Genomic DNA, 24,750 nt, shown 5'->3' with positions numbered 1-24,750 from the left:
TAAGAAAATGCATGTTGATGCAAAACATGTTCTATTATTTTTAAGTGAACTAAAGTAATATTTAAAAAGAATGTCCTGAATTGTGGGCCTTAACTCCCCCAACATTATTGTGGCTTTGTCCAGAATTGTTAAGCAAATAAGTTTTGAGGTTTGTTCTGAGCCCATTTCTGTCAAAGGAATACATAAAGTTAAAGAAAAATGTATTTGTCTACAGGCTTGTTCAGACAGTGGAAAAGTTAAAGCAAAATAAAATGTATGTCCAGTACTACTATTTGTAGAGGATGGCATAGAAGAAGCTGTAGTATCAGTGTTTTGGGGAGAGAAAGCTCTATCTTCCACCTCATGACAAGATAATGAAGAAAATAACCATGAATTATTAGCTTTATAGGTAAGACACAAAAGCTTAAAAAAAAGACTTCAAGTAGATCATGAGAGAATATAACCAAGGCTGTATGGAAAGGTAATGCACAGGATGTCCCAATTACGTCATACCTTTACTTTGAGTTAAAAGAGGATGTCTTAAATAAAGTAAGCAAATGCAGAGATGAAATTTTATACCAGGTGTATAAACAGGCTATAAAATACAAGGAAAAAAACCTCTTTATATGCAATATTAGCATATTAGCTCTTGCTAAATTTAACAATGAACTCTGGTCCTAGATCACATTGAACAAAGCTAGATATGAGGTAAAATAGCCACCCAGGCAAAAGACAACCATGAGGCTATCTAACCATGTTAGAACCCTCTATATCTAAGATGCCAAGCACTGCACAGATCTAAAAGTAAATATCACAAATTCAGGCACTGAGGACATAGCCAGTCAACTAGTGGACACATTTAGCTTTAACTTCACCCTCCTCTCCCTCCTCAGATTTCCAGATCACATACCCGCATGTACATTACCCTTCAAATCTCCAAAGGACAAGTCCTCAAATCACTTTCGTAGGCCAAGAACACCACCTCTCTGCAGTCAGATAACATATGAGACTGCTTACTGACCAACCTGAAAGAGGACCTGTCAAACCCTCTGCAGAGGTTATTCAGTACCAGTCTTCAAGCAGGTTTTGTGCCACATGAATGGAGGACAGCAACAGTCATCCCCTACACAAAGGTGGGGCATCAACAGACCAGAGCAATTATAGACCCATAAGTCTGACCAGTTTCTTCTGTAAGGCTATGGAGAGGATCATTATGCAATTAATAAATAAGCACAAAGGTAACCTACAAACACTTGACCCAGGTCAGTTGGGTTTTGTCAAGGGTAGGTCCTGCCTGCCTTACCTGGTTAACTTCCTCAAGATAGTTACTTAAACAATGCATGATAGAAAATCAGTACACAGACTGCATATCTAGGCCTCATAAAGGCATTTGAAACCATCCCATACTTCAGTATTGTTGATAAACTGTCTCAGATAAATGTTAATCGTATATAACTCAATGGATAGCAAACTGTCTCACAAACAAAACCCAGGAAATTAGGGGAGACAACTCTACCTCTTCCAAATAACCTGTTACTAGTAGTGGATCCCAGGGTTGACTCCTATTACAAGTGGTGAACCCCAGGGTTGAGCCCTTGAGCCCCTCCTCTTTGGCATTTACTTATTTTAATGATAAGGGTTTGGGATTGATCAAGTCTCCAGACAACTGTAAATGGTGCGCTATCATAAACTCTCCAGGGGACACCAAGATTCTCGAAGAAGGCCTTTCCCAAACAAATAGCTGGTGTCATTAGCATGAACTAAAACTAAATGCCAAAAAAATATAATGGTATCCTTTGGCAACTATGACATCTCCTATAGCTATCACCTCGACAGCACACCCCTTCAAATTAACTTGTCCTTCAATCACCATGTATCCACTCTTATAAGAAAGTCCTTTTTCTTTGTGCTGCTTATTGGCAAGGTATGGCATACAGGTCCAGGGATGTGATCATTCCACTGTATTCAGCACTTAATAGGATGATCATTGTGAATAATGCCCCCTTCGGTATGTACCTGTCCAAACACCTAACACAATCTGAATGATCTCGATGCTTCCTTATCAAGAATCTCAAGGGTCTAAATCATAAAAACTACACTGACCATCTCAAAGCCTTGTCCCTCTTCACTGTATCATACAGGCTACTGAGGCATGATCTCTACTTAGCATACAAAGCCTCAAAAGACCCTATCATTGTTGATCTATTGCACAACCGCAAGTTCAATGGTGGAATAAAGGTCACTGCAAGAGATCATAATCTCTTCTGCAGCATAAACTGAATATGTTGAAGGGATAGATAAGTATCATTAAAAATACCATTTCTTTATAATTGTATTCCTCTTCACATAAAACAAAGAACTTCTCTTACTCTGTTCAAATATAATTTGGATGAATGGATGAGAAAACATGAATTCATCCATTGTTTAGCACCCTTGTCTCTTATGGATAGGGGACACATATAAACATTCTATCCAGAGCTAAAAACTTCATCAAAATGTACGGTTTGGCTTCTAAAGATCCTGACAGATCAACAGACTACTAAGTACTTATGACCCTATGATCCTAGGTTAGCAAATAGTCACTTATTAGGGGTCATCTTTTGGTGGACAAAGATTTTAGTTAGATTTTATTGGCCAAGCATAATGAAAGAAATAGAAAATCTATGTCAGTCAAAGTCAAAGAAAACTTTATTGTCATTCAGAACTACACAGCAATGTAGTTGAATGAAATTACAATGCTTCATTCTCAATGCAGGAAACAGTTGCACATATAGACAGAGAAAAATTAATAAAATATCACAGTAGAAGTTAGTAAGTATAAAGTAGGACAGCAATGACTCACACCCATCCCAGAATGGGAGACAAGGAAGACAAGGAACAATATAACGGTAATATTGTCAAAGTAAAATTGAAACAATAGCAGCATATCTATGATTAGATTGAATTTTTGCACAGTTTGTATATTGCACTTAACAGACCTTCAGTGTGTAGATGAGCTACCTTAGTATTGCACTTGGTTATTGCACATCCTTAAAGTAAGCAACTTGATAGGCTAGTTATGTAACAGAAGTGGTTCTTCTATATGCTTCTTGTCTTGCTTTTTGTCTAGAATTTCAGAAACTGCACCCCATCCTATATATTGATTTCAATGCCTATTATATAGGTTCCATTTGAACATACTGCTATGCACATTGCAGAGCCAATAGTAAAATCTAGCAACGGATATCAGTGTATAAAAGTAATAATGAACTATGCAACAAAATGTCCAGCAGCTGTACCATGATGCAAAACTAATGTTAAGGCTATTGCCAGAGAATGGGCACTGTTATTCTCTAGAATGACTTTTCCTATAGAGATACTTACTCACTAAAGCACTCCCTTTATGTCAAGGGTATTACATTTTTATTTTTTTTTATTTTACATTTGTTGACCGGGCAAGGCCAACTGGATATATGTCCATTTTCAGTGGAGGTCTGGGGAGAAAAGCTCCAACAAAACAAATGGCCCCAGTTAAGCCCAGTTTGACCTCTGAGTACACATACAGATAAATAAATCACATGAAAAAGCCAAGTTTCTGTAACAAGCAAAAAAAACTTTTGAAAGCAGTGCCTTATGTAATTAGCCTTAATAAGTCATGCTAGTGGCAAACAAAATCTTGGAAAACTGTACCTTATGTAAATTATAGCCTTAATAAGCCATGTTAGTGACAACCAAAATCTCCAGCATATATGGACATAATTTTTCTACCCATTCACATCTGGTGTACTGGTGCTTTAAGGATGTCATTATACCATCTGCATACTGAGGTCTACCCATTCACATCTGGTGTACTGGTGCTTTAAGGATGTCATTATGCCATCTGCAGACTGAGGTCTACCCATTCACATCTGGTGTACTGGTGCTTTAAGGATGTCATTATACCATCTGCAGACTGAGGTCTACCCATTCACATCTGGTGTACTGGTGCTTTAAGGATGTCATTATACCATCTGCAGACTGAGGTCTACCCATTCACATCTGGTGTACTGGTGCTTTAAGGATGTCATTATACCATCTGCAGACTGAGGTCCACCCATTCACATCTGGTGTACTGGTGCTTTAAGGATGTCATTATACCATCTGCAGACTGAGGTCTACCCATTCACATCTGGTGTACTGGTGCTTTAAGGATGTCATTATACCATCTGCAGACTGAGGTCTACCCATTCACATCTGGTGTACTGGTGCTTTAAGGATGTCATTATACCATCTGCAGACTGAGGTCTACCCATTCACATCTGGTGTACTGGTGCTTTAAGGATGTCATTATACCATCTGCAGACTGAGGTCTACCCATTCACATCTGGTGTACTGGTGCTTTAAGGATGTCATTGTACCATCTGCAGACTGAGGTCTACCCATTCACATCTGTTGTACTGGTGCTTTAAGGATGTCATTATACCATCTGCAGACTGAGGTCTACCCATTCACATCTGGTGTACTGGTGCTTTAAGGATGTCATTATACCATCTGCAGTCTGAGGACTACCCATTCACATCTGGTGTACTGGTGCTTTAAGGATGTCATTATACCATCTGCAGACTGAGGTCTACCCATTCACATCTGGTGTACTGGTGCTTTAAGGATGTCATTATACCATCTGCAGACTGAGGTCTACCCATTCACATCTGGTGTACTGGTGCTTTAAGGATGTCATTATACCATCTGCAGACTGAGGTCTACCCATTCACATCTGGTGTACTGGTGCTTTAAGGATGTCATTATACCATCTGCAGACTGAGGGCTTTAAGGAGAGCTTTGCTGGAGATGATAAGACATTGGACCAGTTGTTACCCTACTTGCTGTTTGTAATAAGAGAGGTGCCACAAGCTTTAAACTAGGTTTGAAATGTAAGGCAAGCATCCCAGATGTCTGTTTGGCATTACTAAGAGATTTGAGAAGTCCTCTCTCTTGATAACACAGCCATTGAAGTCACTTCCCCTAGCAAACTATTAGGGGTGATAGTGGATGATAATCTTACATTCAATGTACATATACAAAATTGCATAAAAAAACGCATCAAACACTATGGCTGCTTTACAGAGCCAAAAACCTTCTGACCGATCCAACTAAATCTACACTTGCACTCCTTATCTCCTCTCCACTCTTCTTTATGGCCCTCCCATCGTTACTAACCTCCAGGCTTCACAAAAATTAAAACTAGAACAATGTTATAACAAAGTTGCTAAATTTGCAGCACATACCCGTTTCTGAACCCACCACTGTATAGCACTGAAAAGCCTAAATTAGTTAGAACTGCCACATCAACTAACATATACACAACTTCCTAACACCTATAAAATTATCCAGCATCCATCTGCCTGTCCAGCACTAAAAAAAACATTCTACACAGTCAGTTATTGCAATCCTGTATCCAAAAACTCCTGTCTGTCTAGAAACCTAGCACATCTGCTGGGCATTATCTGCCCTTTTCCCCACTGTAGTACAGTCTCAGAGTTGGTATATATAGCTAGGAGGGTGTGGGGGGTGTGTGGGGCAAATTCTTCCACCTGGGTAAGTTTGAAATACTGCAGTGTATGAGACGCAAAAGTGTTGGCCAAATAGTTACTTTCTCTGTCAAAAAAATGAATGTTCGCTGAATGAACTTTCAATGGATAGGGATTGATATTTAGCTGTTCAATGCAAATGTCATTCAATGGCTAAAATTAGACCCATTTTATATCACATGGCTTAAATTAAGATCACAAGATAACTTAGAATTTAAAAATGGTGGATATTGCAGCATGTTTCACTCTGAAGATGTCCTGTATTTTTGGGGCAAAAGTGCTCTATAAACTTTGTTTTGGATTAAGTATTGCTTGCTAGTGTTTTGTTTTATCCTGCTGAGGACAAACAGTGGGAATTAGGATTTTATAAGTAGAAAATTCTGACAGTAACTCAGTGCATTTTTCTTTTTCCTCATTTCCTTCCGTGATATAGCTGTATTAGCCATGCAGTATAAAAAGTACACAAACTGCTCTTCATCACACAAGCCAAGGAAATATATTACTTTTAAATAATGTATACTGATCAAACTAGTCATTCAAGACACATTTACCAACCCCAGTATTAGTTATTTTCCATTGGTCTCTAACTGACACTGGGAAACTAGACATACCAGCATGTTCTCATTTGAGTCTGTTTATTGCAAAATTCACTTTTTTTTTTTTTTTTTTTTTTTTTTTTGGAGTAGAATAACTGCTTTTATGTCTTGGTGAACTGTAGAATGGCTGTTACCCGACACAGTGACAGCATACAACTAACAGTTAACTCCATTTGTCTCTTTCTGCTTGTGACATATGTCACATAGAATATTGACTGTTCTTGTGACCTAGTTATCTGTAAATATTTCCAAAAGTATGAGCACACCAGTCATTATCTTATATTGTTCTGCAAGCTACCTAAACAGCAAGAAAAGAAAATCTGCAATTCAACAAGCACGCGGCCCTCTAGCATTGCCATTTACTATAACACTGGTGTTGTCTGAGCATGTCATAAGTTTAAGGATCCTCAAACAACTTTTCATGCTAAACAAATTAAAATATGCCAAAAGATCTATTTCTGGCTCATTAAAATGATACATATTTGAAGCATCTACACTTAAACTAAGTATGTGGGACTAGACGTTACCCTGATTACTAAAACAGCTGTAGTATCCAGCCTTACCATTCCCGGGGTACCAGTTCTTTTATTATTTGTCTACATACTTTCCTCAGCAACATGTTAAACATAAAAAAAAATACCTGTCATTCCATTTAACACAAAGCAATTATTAATCAAAACAGAAAGCAAGACCTTAAATGTGCTGAGATAATGCCTTTGAGTAACTACTTAATCTGCTATTTACTTCTTCCATTGAGAAGTCGACATACTAATGAAAACTGTGTATGGAATATCTAACATTTAAGGATACTGTATGGAGTTACAGTATTTAAAAAGGTATTATGTGGTATATGTATTCATACCTGCTGTTACTTATCCAGAGAAGATATGAATATAAATAATAATTATTATAGAATGACCCCCCCATTAATATTCCAAAACGTGCACGCTGATTGGCCAGCGTGCCCATTATAAATCCCACAATATACCAAAGGAAAAAGGTCCAGTTGCCCAGACTTTTTTCCTTTGGTATAAAGTGTCCAAAACCTTTTTTTTGTTTAATAAATTTAAAAAAAGAAAAAAATGGAGCAATGGAAACTTTTGTAGCTCAACTAACGATATTGTTTTGTATTGCAAATGGTTTTCCTGACATCTAATGAAGAACCTCATTTTCACAATGCTCCTTTATAACTTAAACTTTATTTAAGTAATAAAGCTAGGATCATCTGTTGGTGCTTGTGCTTTAGAATATATATGTTATTTTCTGTTTGTTATAATATGAAACATGTTCCTAGATGTAAGGAGAAATATGTGAATTGCTGGTATAAGACATACATTTTTAAAGTTGATTTCTATTTGAATTATTTTCTCTCTCGCCATCATCTCCAATTTATATTCCCTTCTCTTCATATTCTGCCATAATTATAACACCAAAAACAATGTAAAGATCTTCAACATAGGAGCATTTCTTTTTCTAAAGCAGATGTGCTTATAGCAGAGAAGTGTAAAGACAGTGTCTCAGAAATGTAAATTTCCTATTCCAAAATGACTGAAATAAGGAAAAATCCAAATACATATTTTTATACAGGAGCTTGTATTGGTCTTTTCTCATGCAGTAAAGGCCACAGAGGTGACTGCAATAGGTAGAAATTGCTGTGGGAGATGCGTAGCTCCTCACTGAGGATGTGAGAGGGAGCTTACTTCTCATAAGGCACAATAAATTTGGACACATTTCTTTTTGCAGTGTCTTAATCACTCTTTTATATTCATGACAAAATGTTCATTATATCTTACAAGATCCCTCAAGGATGGTCAGCTTAGAAGAGAAATTAGGAAAAGCTGCTTTCCTCGGATGCTCTAGAGGAGCTGCTGGAATGAAGCCAACCGAAACAAAATATGCATTACTCTTTATGAGACCATTAAATAAAATTGTGATTAAAGATGTTTACAAATTCTCGTGGTATGACTGTGTAATTAAACAGTATTCTTGGAACGAGCCCTCTGGACTGCATGGCCTGTTTTCACTGACACACACACACTGCAGTGAGTATCTCAGCTCTACGCCAGTCATTTTGTTCATTCATGTCATAATTTCAGTTAGTAAATTACAGGTAGGATATATTGCACTCTGATACCTGACACTGACATGTGATTTTTCAGGGTACTGGCAGATAGTACCATCAACAGTTCAACATGATACTGTTGTCTCTAGTAGGCGTTGCCAGGACTATGTGGAACTGGATATCAACTTGCATACCAAATACCAAAATGTAGCCCCCTCCTACAAGTGTAGCCTTCTCTCTATGCCATGCTTTGTATTGTCTGTTTCTTGATGGGTTGCCTTTTCAATACTGCAAAGGAAATACTCCAGCAATGACAAGCTTAGGAATAAATAAATAAGCAAACAAATAAATGATAAAGATTTAACAACCTAACATTCTGAAAAATGTAATTTAACAAACTATATAGCTTAATAAAAATAAAACCATAGCAATGAAGTTTTTTTTTTATTTAAATTCTAGCACTTCGTTGCACAAAATAGATACATAGGTAGCTACAAGGTTTGCAGTCCACATAACCATTGAGGAGCCTAGCTCACATTCTAGTTGATCCAAACTACTGTCTGGTTTAGTGACTTACTCAAGGTCACACAGTAGGTAAAGGAGTCCTGACAGAATAAAATCCTGTACAAACAGGAAGTACAGCTTAACCCTCTGCACCAGCTGCCAGACAAGTGAAAGGTTGGGGTTGAACCTTGTACCTTTTACACAGAAGGCAAGAACATTAACCCATTATGCTAACTAATCCATTTTTTTAGTTGTTGTTTTGTTTTTTATCCGTTATACATCATGTGTTCTTGGCATATGTCTGCCTATAACCTTGCTGTTAAAACTGAAGCATGAAAAGACATGCAGAGAATATTACTACATTTTTACAGATTCAGTAGTTTAATATAAATCAGAATGATAATGTTATAAAGGTTAACTACCATAAATACATTTGCTTCCTTAAAAAATTTAAACAAACATGTTGTGCACTTACTGGCATCATCCATAAAATCAAAGTCATTTCCCACATCTGAATTTGGAAGCCAGTACTGGTCAGGATCATTGAGAGCACTAAGTAATATCAACAGAACCACCGAGTTGATGATCTGAAAACAATATGAAAGAGTCAGACTTTGCTTTGATGCATGTATAAGTGATGCAATTACACAACAAGTTATACTTCTTCCTGAATAGAATAATGAAAACTCTGACAAGGACAGTTCACTTAAAAGAAACAAGGTATTTTTTTTTTTTATTTTAAGTTATTTTACTTGTTTAAATGTTGCAACTACTGCAAATACTGGAATTAGAAATATCATTTTACATTGACTGAAACTTTCAGTTATGGATACCAAATAACACTGATAACCAGAAACACCAAACCGCAGTTAAACCAGAAGTCCACTTTAATGAACACAGGATTTAGCACTTTACTTTGATGCATGTATAAGTGATGCAATTACACAAGTTACAATTCTTCCTGAATAGAATAATGAAAACTCTGTCAAGGACAGTTCATTTAAAAGAAACAAGGTAACATTTTTCATTTTAAGTTATTTTACTTCTTTAAATGTTGCAGCTACTGCAAATACTGGAATTAGAAATATCATTTCATAGTGACTGAAACTTTCAGTTATGGATACCAAATAACAGTGATAAGCAGAAACAATAAACCGCAGTTAAACCAGAAGTCCACTTTAATGAACACAGGATTTAGCGCTTTCGTAAGGTTAGAACAAAACTTCAGAATGAATAAAAAACTCAAGCACCTTGCTTAAATAACTCAATTAAATCACATGACTCAAACCACACCTCTTAAGAGACAAAGCTCCTAAAAGTTACATTACAATTATTAAACCACAAAATTAAAATAATAAAAAAATAAAAATAATACAACTCTAAATAAATTACAGATTTAAACATAATAATATATGCTATGGAAATTCTAGTTTTCTTTAATTAAAACAAAAATAAACTTAGAAATCTGGAGCCCTCAAAAGAATGAGAGAGACTGGATAGAGAAAATACACGGATAATCAGGTACGTCATGCAAAACTACAGAAACGTACCTGAGTATCCTTACATTTTCTCTGTCTCTTTTCTCTCATACATTTGAAGTCTCCAGATTTCAATTTTTTTAATTAAAAACAAACAAAAAAAAGCAATGGAGATCTTCCTTTCTCCATTGTTTCCTTTCCACAGCACTGATGTACTGCATAAGCATGGAAAAATAAGCCCATAGACTTGCGCAGTACGTTTAAAAAGCCCCACGATACGGAGGAAAATATGTGGAATAGCACCACGGCATCATTATACAAGGACATTATTTAAGAGAAGTAACTTTTTCTTAAATAATGTCGTTGTATCATAGCAATAACCCATGGATGTTTGGGGATAATGCTGATTTTCCCATTGTTGGCTTTGTTTGGTCACTCGGGCTTCATCCTCATGACTAAACCACACCATCTGTGGTTAAATCCTGCATTACCCACACCCCGCTATGGGTTATTGCTATAGTATTCCAAATTGTCCATAGGTGTCTCTGTAGTGTGTAAGTGAATGTCTGTGAATGATTACATATGCCTTCATCTGAAAAAGGCATTTGCAGTTATTCCGTCATAATCACAGTTGCTCTTCTGACATTTACAAATTCAGTACAGTCTTACCAAAGGTACAATTTATTTCTGCAATACGACCCAGACTCTGGAAAAATCTGGCACCACTGAAGATTCATTCAGTAGTGTTTGATGTCTACAGAAATAGATAAATGAGAAAATAGCAAATACATCTCCATATCAGCTCACCCAAGTTACAGGAACAAATGAAGTCCCCCACCAGTACATCAAAGTACAAAGGAAGAAAAGGAGAGAGTGTATTGATTTGTAACTATGCCGATATTCAAATGAACTGCTGCATAAGTTAAGACCCTATGCCAGGAATACCCAACAGAAAAAAATCTTGTTTTGCTTTGAGAGCAAAAGTAAAGAAAGAAGCATTGGGTTTTGGGTAGTTCTTGGGAAGCAACTGAGAGCAGGGATAGACTGTGATCTCTGAAAACAGTAGTTTGGTGGGAATAAAAGAGAGGTAGTTTGGAAAAAAAAACATATGAAAAGGATAGAAGCAGTACTATCTGGACTGCCAGAACCTACTCAACCAGTGGCATGGTAAGTAATGTCTAAAAAAATACCACACTTACCCATTTCTGAAAACTTCCTAGATATTTGAAAACACCATCATAAATGGATTAAACAATAATTTAACTGGCAAATTGGTTATGTACCGTTTCCCATCTAAAATAGAAACTGACATCTGACTTCTTTTGATAATGCATGAATAGTTCATTGTTGTTAAGGTTTGTTAGCATTATACCACGAAAAAATTATATCATATATGAGAATATTCTCATAAGATAATAAAACTGGAGGGATTCATTACATTTTGTAAAATTATCAGAAAAAAGAACAATGCTTTGCTTTTCCCTACTCCAACCCACCCCCGTCTCTAAGAATTCCTCTACTCTTACATAAAGCTCAGTATATACCTAACAAAGAAAGAAGCGGTATCTCTCCATTATTTTATTATTTTCATGGAATCTCTATAAATGGAGAGAAGCCATCTGACCACTTCTTAGACTGAATAGCAGTACTCAGCCTGGGAGCCAGGAAAGAGTAGATCACATGGGCAGACGGTTTTCCAACACATAGGTCTCAGAATAGGCAGGTATGTCCAGTCTTTTGGCAGTCGTGTCTGATGGGCTTGTAATGACAACACTGATTGAAGTAAATAAGGTAGAGCTGCACAGAATCCATTCTACTGCCAGGATGTGGGTAAATTACTTTGTCAACATTCATGGCTGAAATTTTGCTGTGAGACAGCCTAAGATCTTTAGAAGACTTCATTAACACAGATATAGCTGCCTGTTACTGGTACAGAAGGATCTCGCAAGTGGTATGCTTAAGGTTTATAGCTGCAGAGATTATATGTATACAAGCTGAAAAGGATGCCCTGAAAATAAATATAGTAATAACTAACTGAGAAGGGTGTCTTTTTAGTCAAGGCTGGAAGAGGAGGAAAACATCGTCAGAGGAGGAGAAATTTCTGGAGTCAACACGCCTCAAGAGGTATCAGTGCTAGTTTTTAATTACGCTAGTTTTTAATTTATCCTCTGTTGAACTTACTGCATCGCAGAACAGTTTACTTAACAGAAGGCTAACATTTATGCCAGCTCACCCTTCGCAGGTATATAACTGAAAAACAAGTCTTAGAAGCTGTTGGCAGAGCAGGGCATCCCTTTGTGGTGAACTTTTTTCCAGCGAACAAACAGTAAACAATATTTTCTTTGTTTTGGAGTATGTTCCTGGTGGTGCTCTTGGCAATTTCCTTGACAACAGCCATTGTCAGAAACTATGGTGAGGGATATAAAGTTGCAAAATATACTACTGGGTACTGACGGCTATCTAGAAATTGCAGATTTTGGTCTTGCTAAAGATGTTTCGCTTTGATGGACTGCTGGAGGAAGAAATATATTACAATATTAAACATTTTGCTGAACTGTATCCAAAGTTCTTGTCCCATGAAGCCAGGTTTATATTGTTCCAGGAGGATGCTTGATGCCAGAGCGATGGGCTCAAGCTCAATGCCAAGAAATGTATAATAATCCCATTTGGGCAAAAACATCTACCTGTGAATTACCACATAGGTGGCAGTACACTAAACACCAAAAGTGTGATAAGAGACTTAGGGACACAGGTGGACAGTGGTCTCACCTTCGATAACCACATTGCCACAACAGTCAAGAAATCCTTCTATGTGGCACACCTCATCAGTAAGGGCTTTTCATCCAGAAAAAAGGAGGTCATTGTCCCACTGTACTCATCCCTCATTAGACCCATTATAGAATACAACGCCCCATTTGGTATGTACCTCTCAAGACATCTGCAACAACTGGAAAGGCCGCAGAAATACCTCACTAAAAGAATCACAGGCCTAAAGCAGATGCCCTATGCTGACCGCCTTAAAAAACTCCAGCTATACTCTGTCAGATAGCCTCTACTCAGAGGCGATCTCTGCTTAACGTACAAGGCCATGTCACACCCAGAGCTGTTGGACATGCTACACTTAAAGAAATCCCAATCTCTCAGACCCACACGCTCCAGGGATCTAAACCTTGTCATCACAATAAACAAAACATGCTGGAGGGATAGGTTCCTGACCCAGAGACTCCCCAGTCTCTGGAATAGACTGCCCATATATGTCAAGCAGAGTGCCTCTTTGGCCCTCTTCAAAAGGAACCTTGACGATTGGATGGGAGAAAGGAAATTCACCCCAGGGATCATGTCAGTCACCCTGCTAGACGTGGGTCCAGGGAAGTAACTAGTGTGGGAAGAAATAGCCAGGGAATTGTTATGGCTAGGCTTGTATAGGCCCTAGGGCTGATAGCCTAGTACCAACCTATGAACCTATATATATGTGCACTTTATGTTGTCAGTTCACATCTGATGAAGTTTGTTATGAATGAAAATGTATTGTATTTGTGAAGTGTTAATGTGGTTTGTGGAATGTCTGCTTTGGCTGAATAAATATCCTTTACTGTCATCTGGTTGGTGTTCTTCGTGTCCCTTGACACTTTTTGTTTATTAACTATCTAATTCCCATGGTGATGTTTGCCAGAAAAAAATGAAAGACTGGCTGGCAGAGTCAATGTTTTCAGATTAACTGGACTGCATCCTCAAACAAGGTCAGTTAGAACTCAGTCCATCAGAAAACAGAACCCTGTCTCTTGTACTATATCACTAGGTAGACCTCTACTGTGTCCACAGCCCTTAACCAGACAGGAGATGTTCTAACTTTTCATTGACTCTGTTCTTGGAGACTGGAGATCAAAGGATGACCATTTTAGCACCTTATTCTAGGGCAAGGGTTGATAATGACTGTCATAAAGCCTCATTCCAGGATAAGGGTTGAGGATGATCTTTATACAACCGGAGTCTAGTGTGAAAGGTAAGGAGTGCCTTTATAAATTCTTATTATAGTATGAGGGTTGAGGATGACCTTTTTAAAACCAGATACTAGGGTGAAGATCAGATTGTCCATGATTATTATAATTCATACCTGAATTATTTCAGGCAGTCAAGCACTGAACTCCTAGATATTTGGTTATAATATTCTGAGTTTCTTAAAAGGTAGAGAAGAGTCAAAGCCAAGCAAAATCAAATAATATTGCTGGAAATGTCAGTACTGTTTGCAGAAGATGAAAACGTTCTTATGACATAAGGGACTAGCTGCTATATGTCTCAGGAGTTGTATATGTGGTAATAATTACTAAATCTGAAAGAAGAAGAATTTTAGTACATTTTAACATAATTTCATCAACCTCGGGACTCCTTGGCAAGTTTCACTTTCAAAGGCACCAGTAGGGGTAGAATTTGGGAAAGTATACAAGACTGAATGAAAGTGTTTAATTAAAATACAAATGGTAATATCAATAAGAGCAATAAAGATCATATTCTAAGATTTATGATGCACTGTTTATGTGGTTGAACACCAAAACCCTACTTCTGCCCACTGATATTTATAGGTTCATATGTGTATACTGGACTAACGACCACCAGGGCCCTTATAAGTCTAGCTATGTAACTAAAATGTGATCTACAAATTTAATTTATATAGGGATTTATTGACTACCTCTGTCCATCAGAGACATAGGCACCAGACCAGGAGTACATTTCCAATTACCTATTCAGTGGTCAAAGTTGAACTTAAATAGGGTTAGAGAGGAGCTCTGCGTCATATGGATTAGGAGCCTGTTTCACAGAATGGGAATTCTCTGAGAAACATATCTGTCCTTCCAACATGTCCTATTTATGTCGCAAGCAAAATGTAGGTCTTTTGATCTATTAGTTCTGATGCTGTTTGTTTTGCAGATGTGCAAAAGGTTCATCTGAGCAGAGATCAGAGATGCCTTGTATGCCAGGCAAAGATTACCTCTCAGCATACCTCTCAACCTCTTAGTGCTAGAAATCTAGACAAAGCCTGACAAAATGGGGGGAGACAAAGATCCAAAAATAGGGATACATTTTAAATATTGCTCTTATAATCTTAGAGAGTTGCTAGAATAACAGGATTTGTGTTAACATGTATTTTCTAAAGGATTTGAAGTCTGAAACTCAAATCTTTGTCATTCTTTAATGACTTAAACATTCAGAGCATCCCAGCAATTTGCCTTAAAATCATATATTTTATGAGAAACAGACCAAAAATATGAGGCAAAAATCTGGACATTCTGCAAAAACCTGGACAATTGAGAGGTATGCCTCTCAGTAGTCTGTATGATACAGAGTAAAGAGACAGGACTTTGAGGTGATCAGAGTAGGACATATTGTTTACTCTCTGTATTCTCTTTAGGGAGCCTTAGTTGATGTTCCAGTTGCTGCATGTATCTGGTCAGGTACATAGCAAAGGGGGCATTATACTCTATGTTGTGTCTGATGAAGGCCTTGGTTTCACAATATTAATGAGAATACAAGGGGCAAAAAAAAAAACAAATCAGCCAGCTTAATTAAAACTGCATTTATCAAAGACTGCAGTCTTATACTTCAATGAAAGAAAAAAATCCAAGAGGCAAGAAACATTTCCCAAGAAGGCTCCCCCTGTACTCCTCATGTGGTTTGCTTCACCTCCACACAAACCTTAATTAGCTATATCAATTCCAAGATCACTCAGATTCAGGGAAGAGAATATATTCCAATACTTCCTCTATCCTGAAGTAATGTAAACTCACAGTTGATGTAATTAGGTAAAGAAGTGTGGGGGAAAATCATCAACAAATGAGTACAAGAGGACCTGCTTCTCTGCTAAAATGACACCTTATTTGTTTTGCATTAATGGCAACCTTCTTGGTTTAGCATCTTAGCTTCGCTGCTTCCAATGTAAGATGACGTTACTTTCCTTCATCAGACTAGTTTCTTCAAATCAGTGCTGGACAGTTCTGACAAGTTCATGTAGGCCCTGTATTTTATGTATGTCTGATACAGCAGGTTAATCATACAACTGCTGTCTCATAAGTGGAAAGACCTCTAATCATTCCTTATTTAATCCCAGACTACTGGAAGCTTCTAGCCTTAGGCAGATGGCAGCATTACTCACTTCTCAGGATACTGGTGTTCATCCAGTTTGTCATTTTCTGGTCCAAACCAAACCTTTCTTCATCCTTATAAATATTCCAGCTGTGAATCATGTATTAATGTGTTATTGGAGGGTGGTGTCCATTCTCTGTGGACTAGAGGCATGCTTATTGCAAATATATTTGATGAGCTCAGTGAGTCCTTGACTTTTAAAACTGTGAGCCCTAAACTTAGACATATAATGGCAAGTGTAACTGACCTCATATATGTGGTGACCTTCACTGGGTGCTAAGGATTCATATCAGATCTCTCAACCCTAAACTTGGAAGTTCAGAGAACTGGGACTCATGTTCCTTTCTTTTTATTCACTATAGGAGGTGATGTCTACTCCACAAAAGTCATTTGTTAATAGTGCTCCATGTCTCAGTGGAAAAGGTGTGTTTCATAAATAAAAAAAATCAGACCATATGCACTTAACAGATGCTACCACCTCTGATGATTAGAAAGTCTATTACATTGGACATAGAATAAAATCATTAATGTGAGTTAAAGATATTGTTATGAAAGATAACTGTCAAGGCACATTTTTCTTCTCATGAACCCCACCAAGAAATTTAAGACTTTACCATACACTCAAGTTTCATCCTTTGTAACTACAGGCAAGCAGGGTGTACATATAACCTGAAAGATAAAGTTTAACCCTAATATGTATTATTAGCTGCCAACTACCAAAATTGTCAGCTTATGATGTGACTTCTGGCAGGCTCTGAGGAATGATGTCAGTAGCTCTAAGATAGACCAGTCTCTAGCAGGACTGGATGAATGAATGGATTAGATCAGGCTATTGATGTCATGACAGCAACTTATTTACTACGGCAGTGATTCAGCTATGAGGGTTAGAATGTTTTAATCCCGAATTACTATGTTAGAAGTTATTTTTATCATGCATGAGACAGAACCAGTAGAAGTGCTTTAAGGAGAGATGTGCAAAGCCAGCTCCATTAGCATAGAGGAATAAAGTCCTGACTAATCCCCAGCTCACCCAAGTTTGGCTAACATTTTGGGCACCTGTTGGTGCTGACAGCGAAGGGGAAAGAGTGATGAGGCTCCACATGCTTGCCCTTCTCTGGGAGGGGACGGATGGAGATTCTGTGTTGGTAAGGACAGGTTCCTTCTCCAGCATCTGACAGGAATGGGGCTTGGAAGGAACTGCTGGGAGGAGTGTAACCAGTCTTCAGAGGCATCATCAATTAAGGGCTAAAGAGGAGATGCCCCCTTAACTGTGCTTCATGACTTACCTAACTTACTTATGTGACACTGACATGCAAGGAGGTAGGGCTAAATCTGTCAAGTTAAGTCTCAGAGAATAACAGTGACTGTTTCCCAGACTCATTCACCTCCCAGAAGAGATTCATCATTACCAGAGTGGGCACCCACTGACCCTGATACAGATTGATTAAATAAATGAGTAAAACTTCAACATATACTCACAAGACAACACAAAAAATTGAAACAGTGACATATGCTAAATTATTAGGCATCACTATAGACAACAAACTTACCTTTGAACAACACATACTTAGTACAATAAAAAAACACGTCAAACTTGGCAAACTCTGTAGATACAAGTTTTACATGGACAAGCCGACCAAAAAGACACTTGCCAATAGCGTCCTGCTCCCATCCCTCTTATATGGGGCCCCCATTTTCACTAACCTCCAGCAGTCTCTTAAAAATAAACTCCAATCATGCTACCATAAAATTGCCAAATGTGCAACTGCCCCACCTTACCGATCACACCACGGTCAAGCCCTTAAAGAATTAAACTGGCTTGAATTCCAATACTACCTTGATTCCAACCAACTAACTCGAGCTCATAAAATAATTTACAAACCAGACAGCTGCCCTGCTGTACAGCACATGCTACAATCATATTCCCCATCTCATAACCTGCAATCCACTAATAAACAACTTTTAACTGCTATCAAACCTAACAAAAGAGACGGTCAGAACCTTTACTGCTATGCACTTCCCCGAGATATCATCCGCCTAGACTCATTAAAAGCATTAAAACTACCTTTGAAGTAATACTTCCTGAATAATCAGATCTGTTCCTGTGCCCAACATTATAGGCCACCATAAAGTATCATATATGTTTCTTTTTTCTTCTTCAGATTCCCCCTATTTTTCTTTTTCTCTTTCTCTATCCTCTCACCAACTTCATCACTAAATAATATACTTCCTCTTTTTCTCTCTTCGCTCTTCAGCCACTATGCTAATATAACTTTTTTCCACACCACATTTTCTTTCTATATTTTACCTTATCTTACCTTTTGTGTCTAATACCTAAATGCCTTAATATCCCCTTCATTTTCTTTTCCTATTTACTGCTTTACTACTACCTCCCTCCTCCTTCTCTCAAACCTTTACAATTCAACTATTCCTATCTACATTATCAATTCAAAAGGTCTGTGAACACACCTTGATAAATTATATGACAATTTTTGGCATTGTGTGCCTAGTATATGTATTATATGTATATAGCAGCTCCGTCAATTGTTGACACATGTATATGTATATAACAACTCTGATAATTTTATTAACTTGCTTTGTTAAAATTGTTTAATTCCTTCAATTATTTATATATTTGTTAAAATTGTTTAGTTCCTTTAACTATGTATATCTTTTAGTAGTGGAGCTTTTCTCCCCGGGCCTCCGCTGAAAATGGGTTCCTGACCCAGTGGACTTTCCCGGTCAAAAAATGTCAATAAATAAATAAATTAAGTAAAACTGCTAAAAATGCTCCCACAGTTTGAGGAGGTGGTTGAGCAAAGGGGAAGCTATGCAACAGTAGACTAATGAATAAATCCATCTTTCCTTTGAAGGACCATGCTAGGCTTAGCATTGTATGAACCAGGTATTCTGTTAGTTATATAATCCAGTCACCGCAGCCGCACAGAAACCAGCTCCAACAATGTCTCACAGCTAGGAATTTTACTTGGAAAGTAAAGAAGGTCAAATCTTCAAATGCAGTCAAGCATCAGTTGCTCCTTTACAGAATAACATTATTACACAAAGATTACCACTCTTGGGAGTTTTGCTTACTGGTCTCCTGTGGGAATAATAATACTACAGTTAAACAGAACTTGAAACAGGACTCTGGAGATGCAGGGCATTAAATGCCTGAAACAATTAAGGCAAGAGATACTTTCATACCACTCAACCTCCCAGAGAAAGAAATCTGGACAAAGCCGTAAATAATGGGGGGACAGAGGCCCACAAATAGGCACAGTTTTTTAATATTGCTCTTACAAACTTAGAAGGTTTTAGAACAGCAGGTTTTGCATTAGCATGAATTTTCTGAAGGGTATGAAGTCTGAAACTCAAATGTCTGCAATTATTTTCTGACTTAAATCTTCAATGATTTGCCAGTGTTTTCTCATAAAGCACAATTTTATGAGAAACCGAACAAAAATATATGGCAAAAATCTGGACATTCTGTGAAAATCTGGACAGTTGACAGGTATGGATACTTTGCAAGCAGAGAAGTAATTATTCTCAGTAGAAAAGAGTCTGAAATGCATGCTGGAATAATTTACAGGACAACCTGGCTTGTTTGCTTTTGCAGTTATCTATGTTCTCACTCTGTACCTCAAGGGAGTTCAAGGGATTCAAAGCTGAAACATGGATTTCTTATTAGACCAGTAATAGTAGAGCAATGTTGTTTTCTTAAGCACTGTAATACTTTTTGCACAATATTATGCAGTACAGCTTTTAAAATTTAAGCTGGCAATTAGAGTTGAGGACCGGTCTAAGATATTAATAGAAAATGAGTGACTTTTGATCCTTAGGCAGTATACAGTCAATCTGAGGAAGGATATAATTATGAAATAATTTATGAATATTTGTTTAGACTCTATTTACTAAAGGACTAATGCATCAGCTTTTAGTAATGCATACTTTTTGCTAAGACATTCTCTCCATTGCCTGCTAATGCAAGTGTCACCCAGGAAGTTCCCAGGGTTCCTATCTTCCCATAACCTCTGTTAATGCCCATGGCAGTCTTCGGAAGAGTGGGTATCCTATAGTGTCAGCCCAACAAAATTTCGGCATTCCCACTCACGTGATTTCCTGACTTCTGCATGCTCATTCTCAGCCATTTATGCCCCAATCATACAGTCATAATGTGCATGGAGTCAGACTGTGCAACAGACCAGGCTTCTTACTTCCCCAGGATATGGAAGCTGGCATCAAATCCCCTCCCTAGTCAGCTGTTCCAGTTCCTGGGCCATTAATCAGGCATGGGTCATTTGGATCATAGCCATCGCTTTTTCATTACATAGCACAAAGACAGCATTTTTAGCAATTCATGTTTTATCTTGAATGCATACTTTTTATATTTTAGCTGGTGTATGAAATCGTACCATTTTTTTCAGCCTTGTATTCTTAAGGATATTTAAGCATATTACTAATTATTCATTTGGCTAGTACTGGTTACCTGATACAACTATTTAAAATGCTATTTTAATTATTAATTTCTTTGGTTATTTGCATATATGTTGGTTCAAGTTGAGCATAGTCCACTTTTAGCAGAGTTCCAGGAAGAAAAGCTACATTTACATCAGATAAATTCCTCACGTACACAATCAGCAAAAGATTTCAATCATTCATTTTATACAATTATCAGACTGACTTTGTACAGCCAAATTATACCATTCATGTTACAGAAGCATGTCCACTGTGAAACACCAGCTTATATCTATCTATACTGAGCACAGTTTAATTACTCTGAGAACCATGCAACAATCCAGGAAGTGAATCTATGAGCTATGTTGGTCATCTACAGCATGCTGAAATCCATACATCTGACACAAACAGTCCATTTAAATTACTGTCTAAGTAGTCTAGGCCAGTACATCACAACCTGTGCATAATAAAGCTGTACATAGTAAACCTCTGCTGTGAATTCATAACTGGGCTAGAATTTTCTATTGCCATATTTGAAGTGTGATGTTGTGAAGGTAATCCTCAGCAACATCACAAAAAATAGGTTTTCATAAAGGTTTTATGATAAATAACAGCTACAACACTACTATCTGCAGAAATTAAACAAATAATGTATGGCTCGTCTAGAAGAAAAATATGTCATGATTTATTACTGCATTACAATATTGGTCCTGGGAAGGTGAAAAAGCCAAATTAATATTATTCTTGAATGCTAACTATCCCAAGTATGAATAGTTACATGTTTCTTTAGTTAAATGGACTCATCCTATGTTATTTAAAATCTAGTCTTATTTTAGTACCACCATTCTTGGAAATAATAAATATTACTTGCCAAATTAAACTGAGTTGCATTCTATCTGGTTTAAAGTAGTTTTGCAGCATTTAGAAATTACTAGAAATGTAGAAACTGAAATGTTAGTTGAAAGCATGTAATAACAGGATGGCGAAATAAATTAAAGGCTAGTCATTGTATGTGCTGTGACCATAATGATCTATTTACTGCTCCCACAAGGGCAATAGGCATTGCTCAAATAAATAGTTTTATGTTTTCTGTATAATATGTACTGGAGCAGTCTTTTTGTAGATGGTGTTTAACCTGGTTTACCAAAACATGATTCTTCAAGATGTATTTTGGCATACATAGCTAAATGAAATTCAGTGCAAGGGCTGCTTCATTGAAAACAAAAGCTTGTATCTCAGTGACTGCCACACCAGAATGTACCTTTTTATTCTATAGGTCTTAGCATTATTTAAGTTAAAGTGATTTGACTCACTGGTTTTAGTGTTCTGGTTTGGTTTTGCACAGGTTCCAACAGTAGTATTACTTACCATTATGGTAACTGTCATGTGTGTTGTCTTTGATGGAATTATTTATTTCCAAGCTGAAACTGTCAAGAAGGAACTTTCACTGGCATTATGAAACTAATTTTTCTGTGAAACTCCGCCCACAGCATGATGTCATGTTAAGTAAACAATTCTAGAGTAGAGCTGGGAAGTATTAAAGCGTGGCAGGCTTTTTCCAGATACTTGCTCTTGTTTTTTTTTTCCTGAACTTCAATTGTTTAAGGATAAAAGCAATGTAAATGTATTCACATTCAGTTTTTTAATCTAATCAGTACTACACTGAGCATTTTCCTATATTAGGTACCAATACTTTTCAAGAAGTTACCATTAAATTTGTGCAACGATGAAATGGTTGCATCTGTGGGTTTTACTGCCTCATTTATGCATTGTTTTTAAGTTGTGCTGTACATGCCTCTCAGCTGTCCAGAATATTGCAGAATGCCCCTGACGGGTTTTCTATAACACACCACACACACACACACACACACACACACACACACACACACACACACACACACACACACGCACAGCTTTAACACAGTACTGATACATACTTCATACATGACTTTGTGCACATTACAGTCTAACTCAGCTACAGCATCTTCTGCGTGGAGACATGCGTGAATGGGCGTACCTTCGTTGAAGGTTGTGCATCAGGGCTGGTAACTCAGCACGCAAAAATCAACTACCAATCATTAGTGGACCGGAGTTCCGCTGTGCCGACCCCTAACCGGGAAAAGCCGAAAGACACAACAACAACAGTCTAACTCTGTGTCCTACTATCAGAACTGCCTCATTTATGCATTGTTTTTAAGTTGTGTTGTACATGCCTCTCAGCTGTCCAGAATATTGCAGAATGCCCCTGACTGGGTTTTCTATAACACACACACACAAATATACACACATGCATACACACACACACACACACACACACACATACAGCTTTAACACAGTACTGATGCATACTTCATACATGACTTTGTGCACATTACAGTCTAACTCAGCTAGAGCGTCTTCTGCGTGGAGGCATGCGTGAATGGGCGTACCTTCATTGAAGGTCGTGCGTCAGGGCTGGTAACTCGGCACATAAAAATCAACTACCAATCATTAGCAGACCGGAGTTCCACTGTGGTGACCCCTAACTGGGAAAAGCCGAAAGACACAACAACAACAGTCTAACTCTGTGTCCTACTATCAGAACTGCCTCATTTATGCATTGTTTTTAAGTTGTGCTGTACATGCCTCTCAGCTGTCCAGAATATTGCAGAATGCCCCTGACTGGGTTTTCTATAACACACACACACAAATATACAAACATGCAGACACACACACACACACACAAACAAACACACACGCACAGCTTTAACACAGTACTGATGCATACTTCATACATGACTTTGTGCACATTACAGTCTAACTCTGTGTCCTACTATCAGCACTGTTATCATATCACCTTCTCTCTGTCACCCTCCCAATAGTTTTATGAATAAGCCTTTGTTCCCTCATAACCTGCACCACATACCTGCCCTACATTTTCATACTACATTTTCTTTAGAAATGAAAAAAAAATTTGCTTTATAAACAGAATAATTTAAATAATGCACCAAATTTCAATCCCTTACCAAAAAGTAAGATAGAGACGGTCTTGACAATAACACCCAGTTTGCAGTTATCTGAAAGCTTAGTTAACCAGAGATCCTGGTTCTCAGTTTGGAAGTGAGACAAATAATTGCCAGAAAGGAGGAGTCTCAGGGCAGAACCCTGATGAACTCTACTGGTTACCTTTATACTTTCAGATGTGACGCCTACTAATTAAAACATGTGGGTTATGTTTTTTTGCCATCTGCCTTACCATGTAAGGATCTATCTTTAAATTAATTTGCTTACTGACAATGCCTGCATGGGGTATGGTGTCAAATGCTTTGGATAGCTCAAGATACTCTGTGTGAACAACACCATTATCAACGCCTGTGTAATTGTACAGATAGTAATCAAATAGATAAAATCACATGCAACTATGCAATGCACATTGCAACCCATCACACACAGTGCAGCCCCACACAGGAATGCCAAATTTAAATCAAAAATAATTATTTATATAATCTAAGCTTGTGGTTTAAATACTGAAATGTAGTAAATAATATCCACAGGGTTGCCCTTGTTTACTTCACCTGTAATCCAGACGTAGAACTGAATCACTTTAGTCTGGCAAGCTCTACCTGTTGCAAATACATTTGGAAATTCATTAAGCAGCCCAATATCTTTTGGGAGCTTAGTAAGCCTTAATTTCTAGAACAATGCCATAACTTAGCTCACTACAGAAGTCAGCCACATTACCTTTTAGTTTCATAGGCCACTTCTTGTGCCACTCACGAAGATGGGCACTATGGGCACTCAGTCCCACTGCTTCTGCCCAGTCCTAACAGGCCGATCATTCTGTACAGAAGTGTTAAGTTGAATCTCTGACAGAACTCTTTTATGTCCCACTCCCAGCAGCCATCATGAATATTCTGGGTAGGATCTCCGCAGGACCCTACATGTTATCTGTCTTTATTATTCCTAGTTCTTTCTTCATCTCCTGTTCCATAATCACTTCATCTACCTACAAC

At 37.6% G+C, this 24,750-nt stretch overlaps 1 protein-coding gene across 1 annotated transcript in view; it reads right to left on the bottom strand.

Moving 5' to 3' along the window:
* LAPTM4B (lysosomal protein transmembrane 4 beta) overlaps positions 1-24,750 on the bottom strand; it is an 813,365-nt gene that overhangs the window by 524,991 nt on the left and 263,624 nt on the right. Inside the window, exon 2 of the mRNA XM_044065632.1 lies at positions 9,163-9,274. Within this exon, the coding sequence (XP_043921567.1) occupies positions 9,163-9,274 (112 nt within the window). The remainder of the gene's footprint in view (positions 1-9,162; positions 9,275-24,750) is intronic.

This window comes from Protopterus annectens, chromosome 3.part0, assembly GCF_019279795.1.
Source record: "Protopterus annectens isolate FY-2018-M chromosome 3.part0, PAN1.0, whole genome shotgun sequence".
NCBI lineage: Eukaryota > Metazoa > Chordata > Ceratodontiformes > Protopteridae > Protopterus > Protopterus annectens.
The sequence above is the reverse complement of the archived record's forward strand: the minus strand, read 5'-3'. Positions and strand labels throughout refer to the sequence as shown.